A 10,100-nucleotide genomic window follows, 5' to 3' on the forward strand; every position below is an offset into this window, starting at 1 on the left:
GTTTGAACTGCCTTGTTATAAAAGAGATTTACACTTAGCAGGTTAAACCAAAGTGCTTGGAGTCGAAAATCTCTCCTTCTAATATCAGACATTCTCCTTTCATATTGTCCAGAGTGGAGTGCTTGAGAAAAACATGCTGCTTTGGCAAAATGAAACCTTTTAAGTGACAGATAGGAAAACTGACAGTCCATTTGGGCTGCATTTTAAATTATGGATGTCTTTTTTTTTTTTTTTTTTTTTTTTCCTCCTTTTAAGAAAGCTGGACTCCCCCTAACGGCCAATCAAAGCCTGGTGCAGAAGGTGTAGTCCTCGGGGACATGATTTGGAGCTGCTGGAACACCCTTCTTCTTAAAGTTTAACCTGTTGAAATTTTCTGTGATTTCCATGATTGACTTTCCTTTTGTTTCTGGGAGGAACAGGTGGATTATTGTCCCTGAAGTGAAAAGTACTGCCATGAAGATGAGGAAGCAGAACTGTCCCAGTCTCTCCTGCAGGGAAGAGCAAAATAAAAGAGGAAGATGAGCATAGTTTTGATTTGCTGCTGCTTTTAGGGGCAAAGGGGAGTGTATTTTGCATCCCTAAGTAGATAGAACTTGGTAAGGTTTGTGGCATTTTGAACTTTGACAAATATGAATGCAATCTGGATGCAAATCTGGGCATTTCAGTTATAGAAGTGGGTTCAGGGGCTGAGCTAGGCTGGCGTGACCATCTTGTGCTCTTCCTTCTCCTGTGCAGCTGCCTCTGGAGCCAGCGCAGCGGGGAGAGGCCCAGGAGAAGTCACTCACCACGATGAACGGGAAGGTTGTGCCGATCACAAAGACCCCCAGCAAGTTCATGGCAGCCCCGATCACAAAGGCAGCTGGTCTGCACGACAGCTTAAAAATTTCAGTCCTAATGGAAATGGTGGCACCAGCTGAAAGGAAACAGGCATAAGAAATGTTACTTGTTCATGTGCTGGCTGAACGTGTGGATTGCATCTACCTGTGCACAATCAGCAGATAGACACAACTATCGTGTGCTGTCATTCAAAACCTGAATGTGTTGCTATTTTTAAGAGGAGAAAATATCTGCAGCATCTTCCAAGCACTAAGAAACAATAATTCATTCAAATAAATTTACTGGGAAGTTCAAGAATTCAGAAGTTTGCGCTTGTAAATGTCTAACGTCTTGTCATGATAAATGCTGCGTAAGGATGGAATAACAAATCTTATTACTAATAGGAATTTCCTGTGTGATACTGTTAGATCATCAGTGAATGATCTTCCTGGATTCACTTGCTAGGCATTTCAGGTGTGTTTTGAAGTCCCAGGACTTTTGTGAGAGCTTTGTGTTAGGAAATAAATTTCAACCTTGTCATGTGGGAAAGGAAACATTTAAAAAACCTAAAACCAGGCTTTTTAAGCTAAACAGAAGCAGGTAGTCTATATTAGGAAAAGGACCACTTCAAAGCAGGCCTCCTGCACTACTGTCCATGTGGGATAAGATGTAAAGTTATGCAGTGCCTAATTTAAAACATTTCTCACTTTTTAAAAAAAAAATCTCTTTTTTGGTATTTCTAAAAAAAATGTTTTTCCTATCTGCATTTGTTCTATTTTTTTTCTGTATTTTTCTCAGTGTATATCTGATAGCATTGAAGTTTCTTGCTGATGACTGGCCCCCACGATGTTTAAATGGCTACAAGATTAGATTGCATTAATTTATTTATGCTATATGTTTACTGAATACTTTTTAGTATTTTCCCACCATGTTAATAAGCTCACTTGACTTGATTCCTTTAATTCTGTTGAATTAAACACTCACCAGGACCAACTCCAAAGACGACTACAAACAAGATAATAAGGCAGAGGCTGCAGTACGGCATCCAGAAATACCAGTGCTATCAGATGAGAAAGGAAAACAAAAAAATAAACAACCAAAAAACACCAATGCAAACAAACTGCTGGGCGATATATCTACTAGTGACTTTAGATGAGAAATGGTTCTTGTTTTTGAGCGTTGTCACCTCATGAAAAAATCTAGTGTGTAGGAACCGGCAAGGAAATGTGAGCTACAGAAATGACCCTGTAGAAAGGAACTGGCAGACTCTCTGTAGACTGTGGACAAGCATGTGCATTCCCAATGTTATCTGCACCAAAATTAAACTTCAAATTAACTGATTCAGGGATTCTTCTCTCTTTATTGTGTTGCTTATCATGTTAAGAACTACACAGATGAACAAGTTTTCCTTCAGCTGTCTTTTGGCCTGTGCTGAGAAGGATCTGCGCTCAGTGCCTGATGAAATCAGGAATCAGCGCTTGGCTCCCAGGGCTTTGTGTCCTCCTTGCTGAGCTGCCTGGTCATGTCGAAGGGGAGGCAGAAATGAAGAGGGTACTTGCTGAGAGAGATCTAGGCCTATGCACAGACAAACTTGCTCTTCATGATATTCTCCTCTATCTGCCCTAGAGAGTGAGCTATTAATAGCAAAGTAATTTTGGAACTTCTTAGCCCCATGTTCTTTCCGTAGTAGCATAGTCCTACCTGGAAGCAGAGGGCTGGAAATAGAAGTAATAAAGAGCTCTGCCATGACAAGAGCTTCCTTACCTGTAGGGAAAGAGTCACTGTGATACCAACCAGCAGGAAACCCATGATCCAGTAGCCTCCTGATATGAGCATTTTCCTGCCCAGTCGCTCAATGATGGAGCTCTGAAGGACACAATTCACACAAATACTCGGGTCAGGTTCACAGATGGAGGCAAAAGAGCAAAATCTGATTCATTCCCACAGTAACGTGACTTACACAGACCACAGTAGCTAGGAGTTCAGAGAGTCCGATAGAGAGGGACATATAAGAGATCATTCTTTCATCAAATCCGGCTTCCTGGAGGACTTCAAAAGCATAGAAGTAGATCTGGGGAAAGAAAATGACAGTAAGAGACGACAGCAAATGATCCCTTAGCCATTCCTGTGTGCTACTGCCCCAGCAAGAGCTCCTAGCCAAGGAGCAAGCTGCTCAGCTTTGGAGTGAGCAGGGCTTCTGCACTCTTTTTGGAGCATTCACTTTATTGGCAGACAAAAACACTGCAAAACATTATTCAATTATTTTAATAAAAACCAAAATGCTATACTAAAAGAATCTCCAGCTACGTAATGTTAAAATTACTCCAGCTGTCTAAAAAACAGGTCCACAGGGAATTGACTTAGGTGTTTTCAGAAACAGTGAAGTATATTATCACTTACTGAGCACATCCAAACAAGAAAAATGACTATAAGATATACTCCTCTTTCCCAAGACAGGAGAACAGGGCTGATGGAGTCATGTGGGGGTAAAATGAGCGTACTTTCTTCTTCAAGTGTCCTTGCTACTCTTTGGAGATGTGCTGGTGTGATAAAGATTCCAGTGCAAACTGTGCTATACTCAGCTCTGTGTTTTGTTTACAGATGTCACTTCACTGTGATGTTAGCGAGGGAAGAAAGTTGCAGAGAGTCGTAAAGCTGTGGCTCCCAAAAGATCCTGAGGAAGTGCTGGGGTGAGGAGGATGGAGAGAAGCGCAGAAGCTGATGGAAAAGTAAGTGTGCTCCTTGGTCGGCTTTAAGGGCAGAGTGAGCATCCAGCCATCCCAGCACCACGTGCCTTAGGATGCTGAAAGGCACCAGCCTAAAGGTAGTGGCTGCTGGGATCAGTAACAAACTGTACTGTAGATTTTGCCTCATCTGTAGGAGGGGGGTTTGCCACTTTTACATTACTGCAGTTGACAAAACCAGCTATTACAAAAGTCTAACTACTGAGGAGGGCAGTTCCAGCAAGGACCTGGAGCAGGGCAAAGGTGGGTCACCCAGCCAAAGTCTGCAGGCTGCTGCCATAAAGCAGAGCTGCCTGACACAGGATGATGGTTGGAAGAACCTTGAGGAAAAAGAGAGGGCTCTGGGAGCCATGACATCCCATCTAAGATTATCGAAAAGTGCTTTGAGGCTTGAAGGGGCAGATGCACTCAACTGCATTGATGCCACAGAGCTGAACTGTGGCAGTCACGGTGATTAACATGTACAGCTGCCAGCGCGAAGACGGCTCCTTTATTAGTTCCAGGACACTCAAGATCTTGGTGGTTTTCATTGTTGCCTTCTCTTTCATGATGTCTTCAATCTCTGCCTGGTGACGGCCTTCACCCCAAAGCTGCTTTATGGCTGTGGAGAAGGAGAGCAAGATCTGCCATGTTAATTCATCTCTGTTGTTGGTTGACTAAGGAGTTTGCTGAGCAGCTAATGCATGAGTCTGTCAGCACAGACCTGCATGGGCTGTGTCTGTAGTGTGAGGCAGCAGTGTCCTATGGAGTGTTCCAGACCTTGTCCCCCCTTGCACAGCCTGTTCAGAGGGGCCTTGTTATGTGCAGAATGACTCCCTCCCTGCTCAGGCACCCAGTTTCCTCCTGTTCTTCTCCTATCAGAGTAGGAGCAGGGTGCACAGCAGCCAGAGCTCAGGGGTTCCCTGCAGAGACCTACTGTGCAAACAACCCTTTGTCGTTACTCCAGCAAACTGACTATTCTGGGCTGTCAGCAGGTGGGTTTTGTAGTGGTGCTACAGAACTGTAGCGAGAAACAGGCTTATGTGCTACCTGGAAACTACAGCAAAATGTGGTAGGTGCTCACAGAGTCATTACAGAAGTGAGCAGGGAGAAAACCATCCCATTTTTTTTTTCACATGGAGAGAAAAATGGTTACGAACCAATCGAACATCAAGTGAGAAACAGGAACCTGGAGCCCTATTACCTTTCTTGCAGCCTTCCTGATCTTCTCTCTGCATGAGGAGGTATGGTGGGGTCTCAGGGAAGAAGGGCAGCGTGACCAGCTGGATCAGTGCTGGAACCGCACAGGAGGCCAGCAGGATGGGCCACAGAGACTGTCTGCCCAGCAGCTCCCTGGAGCAGAGAAAATGTGCGTGTAGAATAAAAAGGTCTTTGGGTTGTATTTTGAGGACAGAAAGGAATAGATAGAAAAGCAGAGGATGAAGCAAAAGGTAGAGGGGACCCAGAAATAAATCAGGTGGGGAATCAAATGTATTATACCTTTGTCCTACAATTTGCCCTACGGCTTTTCCCAGTGACCAAAAGAAAGAGGCAGTAGAGTTTGCAAATCCACGTAGCTTCCTAGGGGAAATTTCCCCAACATATTGATGATGCAGAGGAACACATAGACCTTGAGGTGAGGAGGGAATTATAGGAGAGAAGAAAATATTTATAACCATTTGAAATAAAATTGCATACAACTAGTTAAGCAATACAGAGTGTAGCTGTCTCAAGCACTGAATGGTTTCTCATACGTAAACCCAGGTATGAAGTTTTTCAGAACCAGATTTTCTACAAAACTGTTCAGTTCCTGTCCTCTTTCCACAGTACAGTTTCCTGTTCTCAAGAAACGTGAAATTTGGGATACAGCCTCATCATTGTTTTTCTTGTGACTCTGAGTGTATTTTAAAAGAAACAGAGTAGCAGAGAGGGGGTATATTTAGTTTGTTTGTAGTTACGAGCATGATCTCTGTCTTTTCTGACACAATTTTATGGAAGAGCTGGTATGAAGATTGAAGTTACATAGTAGATTGAAATATAAGGTGTAGTATGTCTACTCCCAGAGATTTGAAGTTGGATTCTGCATGATTTGAGGGGAACACAAGTATTTCCTTTCTGCCATCCAGCAACAATTTTGATCATTTCATGCAGAGTCGATACTTTCAGCTATGAATGAAGTACTTAGTAACTCAGACTCTCTGAAAACTAGTCCAAGAACCAGAGCTTCTCTTTCCAGTGGTGGTCACAGCCCCTCTTACCTGTCTGAAAGCAACATGTTGTTCTTATAGCTTTATGTGAATGCCAAGTGATGGAGGTAAGCAATCTCATTAACAAAAAACAGATCTTTGCATGAGGGAGGACATTACAGGGTCCCTGTGGGTGAGGTTCACTGATCTCTGTACCACCTGCCAGGAGGGACCTGCTTGATTCTGCCTTGCTCTTTATATTATCCCCAAAAAGCAGTGCTTGAAGTAGGTTCAATATCCTTCTTATGAGGTACATACAGAGTCAGGATAAAATTCATTGTTATCTATTATAAAAGATCATCTAAGAATGGATTGCCAATTTTAAGATTTTATTTTCTTGGTGAAGAGTTATTTACTTTGAACAGAGATATAACGTTATGGGAAATTGCTGCTGACTTGTGGGAGGAATCACTCACCTGTACTGATGCCACATATGAAGCGTCCGATTAGAATCATCTCAAAGGATCGGGCTATTTTGCTGCAACCCATGATAAGTGCTCCTGTTATCATCAGCAGATTGTTGCACAGGAGACATTTCCTTCTGTAAGTGCAAGAAAGTAGGAGGAATTTTTGTAAATCAGGAGGGAAATGATTCTTACACTCCTGGTGTGTTGGATGTTTGGGTTAAATAATCTCACTAGTTTTGTCAAATTATGACCCTCCTCCTGAGCTTATTCTAGTAGCCCAGCCTCAGTAACCACATAGGCTGTGACAGGCTGGCAGTGCAGCTGATTATCCACAAGACAGGAGGAAGAAGCAGTGAAATCTGGGAGCACCGCTGCCAGGTTGGCTATATTACAGCTGTTGAATGGGCTGTGGACGTAGGCACTGTCATTTGCTTCCTGCCCTATATAGTGTAACCTGTCCCAGAAGAGAAGGCAGATAGTCTAAGGGAAGTGGTACTATATTTCTTTATTATAAAGATATAAAGGTGGCCATTTTCTCATTTCTTAGTTTCCCATATCTGGTTGAAGACTGATCTGTATTTCCACACGGCTATACAATTTATATTTTGGAATCCTAAAAGTCTGCCTCACATTCAAGACCCCTAACAGGCATTTCCTTAAGTCAACATTTGATTAACAAATTGTCTTTGAACATACATACTTGCCAAACTTGATAGTCAAGTATCTGCTTCCTGAAGAACCCAGGAGGCCTCCTATACCAGTGATGGACACAATGAGAGACCACAGAAACAAGAGGTTGTCCTGGTGGATGGGGTAACCATATCGCTCCAACCACGTTTCATTGATGAATGCCTTAACATGCTGAGAAAGAAGAAAGAATTTAGAATATGGTTTCACTGCTTTAGGCAAAGTTACTACTTCAGGTTGACCCTAGCAGTGACCATCTGTTCATAGACATAGTGTAATAGAGTGTGGCATTTTCATTTTGCCATTAAAAGCAGTTCATTTGTTGTTTTATTGTTTTTAAATATGAGAAATTGAGGCATGGATTTGTAGTGAAGAGCAGCATGAATGTCCCTTGGGAGCTCTCCAAATGCATTTTACTTTTTTTTCTCTCTAAGTTTTTTCTCTCAGAAACATGCCAGTAATGCCAGGTTACACAGTGCGTGTTCAGTGCCAGCCCCTGGATACTTCCTTGCTCGGAACTTGCCATTGGAGACTGAAAACACTACTTTTATGGTATTTCTAAGGGGAATTCTACCTAATCAGAGTGCCTTGTCACAGATGCCCAGCTTCTTCAATGGAAATATATTAGGATTTTTACTTGTGATGGTTGAGGGCAGGGGGGTAATACACATTTTTCTAGAGAACTTGTCTACCTTACATGAGGATAGGTAGACTACAAGACTACCAAATAATAACACTGAAGTAGACACATGTGCTGTGATCTTAATTTAGGGGAGGCAGATTCTAGTCAGTCAGTATCCTTCTGAGGAGCAGGTCTATAAACAACAGGCTGCAGGTTTCTCTCTTTCCTTATATTTCCTACACCCTTTGTTGTGCTCTGCCTTACAGGGTAATGTCACAAGGGGAAAGAATCCTAAGAGGATAATACCATAATTAAACTTTTGCAGGTTGACAAAGAGGAGCATCCTCAAGCAGGGATGTAGGCTCAGTGCCCCCCATAAACAATGTGCCACGTGAGTCTTTGCCTACCTGAGACATGTAGGTGATGGTAGAAATTTGAAAACCAACTTGGAATGTTCCACCAATCCCCAGGATAGGGATCATCTGGAAGAGCCCATGGTACTGTACCTGCAGCGGTAGAATAAAATCTCCTGAAGTTTGAGATTCAAAAGTTTCAGGCTTTTCTTTAAGTGTGTCCTTCATTCTCCAGACACATCTCATTTGTTGAAGTAATTTTCAGACAGGCGTGTTCCCTGTGCTTGCCGTGGTGGGAGGAATACATCCCCCTGGGAATTGCCAACACGCAGCTCAAGAAACGCAGGCTTGCTTGGAAACAGGTGCATTTCCCTCCCCTTCTAGACCTCCAGTCAACAGAGTTATAAACTGAAGGTCATTCCACAGTCCAGGATCACACATGTGGGAGAGTGTTTTGGAAAGAGAGCTCCTACCTTCCTCTCTGTGACCTGGATTGTGGCCATGTTATCTGTTATCTGCAGCTCAGACCTGTGACAACAATAGTGGCCAGGCCCTGGCAAACCTTTCTTATCTAACTGGAGAGGCAGGCGCTGTGCTGGGTACCCAGCATTGCCTTCAGCAGTAGGCAGTGATCCCTCAACCCAAGTTTTGTGTCAGAGCCTTTGGAAATGGCTCATAACAGCTGAAAAATCAAAAAGAAATCTGAAACCTGAAGCGTGCTTTTCCAACGAGGCCCTTGGAAATCCCTATTTTTACCTAGATAAAGAGGAGTAAGCAGAGCAGTTCTGGGAGAGAAGCTCCATTGTGCACCAGTTTTGCACCATCTCTGCTGTAGCAGAAAGGTAACTTTTCAAATAGATCTACCCCTTATTATATGGTCAGTTCTGAGCTCTTGCCCCTCCTGTCAGTCCCAAGCAACCCCCCATCTTAATCTCCTGGGAACTTTGAGAGTAGGCATCACACACTGATTTTTTCCTGGTTTATTACAGTGGCCCAAACCACACAGCTGAAACTGTTCTGAAGACTTACTGCACTAGAGCAGCCTTTGCAATGTGACACACTGTATAATGTGAGTGAATGAAGAAACAGCAGCTTTTCAAAGTGGCCTTGCTGTATAACTCTCCCCTAAAGTAGAGGTAGGTCTGCCCAGAGGAAACAGGGAGATATTTTTCCCCAAGAGGTGCTGTCCTCTCGTGTGTGCCCATGTGTGCGGGGCAGCTCTGCGTTGAGTTGAGCCTTGCTCAGGCTCAGCTATAGGGAGGACCTGGCGCTGCTGGTTCCCACATTCACCCCTTTCGAGACCCCGAGCTTCCAGGAGCTGCCCTATTCCCTGCCTTTTCTGACCCGAAATAATTAGTGAAATATTTTACAAACCTATTTTTACAGCAGGTAAGCCTGGCAAATCTGTATTTTTCTATAAAGGAAAACATTTAATTTAAAATATGTCCAAAGGGATGACAGAACACGTAAAGTGCAGGCGTCCCTAATACCTCAAAACAGTGAGGCAGTGAGACCCTCAATGAACAAGAGCCTTGTTATAGTCACCAGGATCTTGGTTTTGTTTCCTTGCTGCCGTGCCCAAGTGCCCCAGCTGTAAATGCCCCCGGCACTCACCATGTCTGCGAGGCAGCCGGCCATCGCTGCCCTGGGAGCTGATTCGCAGCCCGCGCGGTGCCCTTGTCATCCCAGGGAGCTGAGCCACTGCCTGCCGGGGTGGCCACGGGCAGCGGCTCCCGGCAGGAGGGTTAATTTTTGACTATTTTATCTTAACTGACTTATATTTACTGCAACTGGACCAAGCTTGCACTGCGGGATTAAATATTTCAGGAAAGAATTGTGTCTAGTCAAGGTGGCAGGCGGAGAGATTTCAAAGCAGGGGAAGTTTTGCATCTACGGGGTGGGCAGGGTTTGGAAGGGGAAAGGAGAATCGCTCAGGCAAGAAACCAGTTGTCCAGCTACAGTAAAATACTCTGTAATACAAACCGAGAAATATCTCATGCTATAATCTATAAAAAGCGAAAAGTACTTGGTATCTGGTTTAGATACTTATGCTTATTATGAAATAAAAAATGTGTTGTTGGGTTTTAGTTTGGCAGGCGTGATATATATCATTTAATTGCTGAAAAAAAATAGGCACACGGCTCAGTTAGGCTCGAAGTACATGTAGGAAATTTCAAAGCTTGATTTGGCTGCTCTGAGTTTGTGTGTGAGGTAGATATTAGGGAAGAGTATTTCACATCTGACTG

General features: G+C 43.6%; 1 protein-coding gene across 1 annotated transcript; it reads right to left on the minus strand.

Annotated features, from left to right (window-relative positions):
* Positions 1-281: 281 nt before the first annotated feature.
* Positions 282-9,492, minus strand: LOC112945926 (solute carrier family 2, facilitated glucose transporter member 11-like). Its single transcript, XM_026037664.1, has 12 exons — positions 9,469-9,492; positions 7,909-8,007; positions 6,893-7,053; positions 6,202-6,326; positions 5,040-5,169; positions 4,744-4,892; positions 3,974-4,161; positions 2,777-2,887; positions 2,581-2,682; positions 1,801-1,876; positions 786-913; positions 282-488 (listed from the first exon to the last, which is right to left on the minus strand). Exons 1-12 carry the CDS (start codon positions 9,490-9,492, stop codon positions 282-284), a joined length of 1,500 nt encoding a protein of 499 aa, XP_025893449.1.
* Positions 9,493-10,100: the final 608 nt, after the last annotated feature.

This window comes from Nothoprocta perdicaria, unplaced genomic scaffold (genome assembly GCF_003342845.1).
Source record: "Nothoprocta perdicaria isolate Ctin4 unplaced genomic scaffold, notPer1 scaffold_2, whole genome shotgun sequence".
Taxonomy (NCBI): Eukaryota; Metazoa; Chordata; class Aves; order Tinamiformes; family Tinamidae; genus Nothoprocta; species Nothoprocta perdicaria.

Excerpts from the sequence above, each read along its gene's own strand:
- LOC112945926 (XM_026037664.1), bottom strand. The coding sequence starts at position 9,492 with ATGGCCGGCTGCCTCGCAGACATG. Across the intron at positions 6,327-6,892 it reads TTGACTATCAAGTTTGGCAA|AAGGAAATGTCTCCTGTGCA; the intron begins GTATGTATGTTC and ends TTGCACTTACAG. Across the intron at positions 4,162-4,743 it reads TCAGGAAGGCTGCAAGAAAG|CCATAAAGCAGCTTTGGGGT; the intron begins GTAATAGGGCTC and ends CCTTCTCCACAG.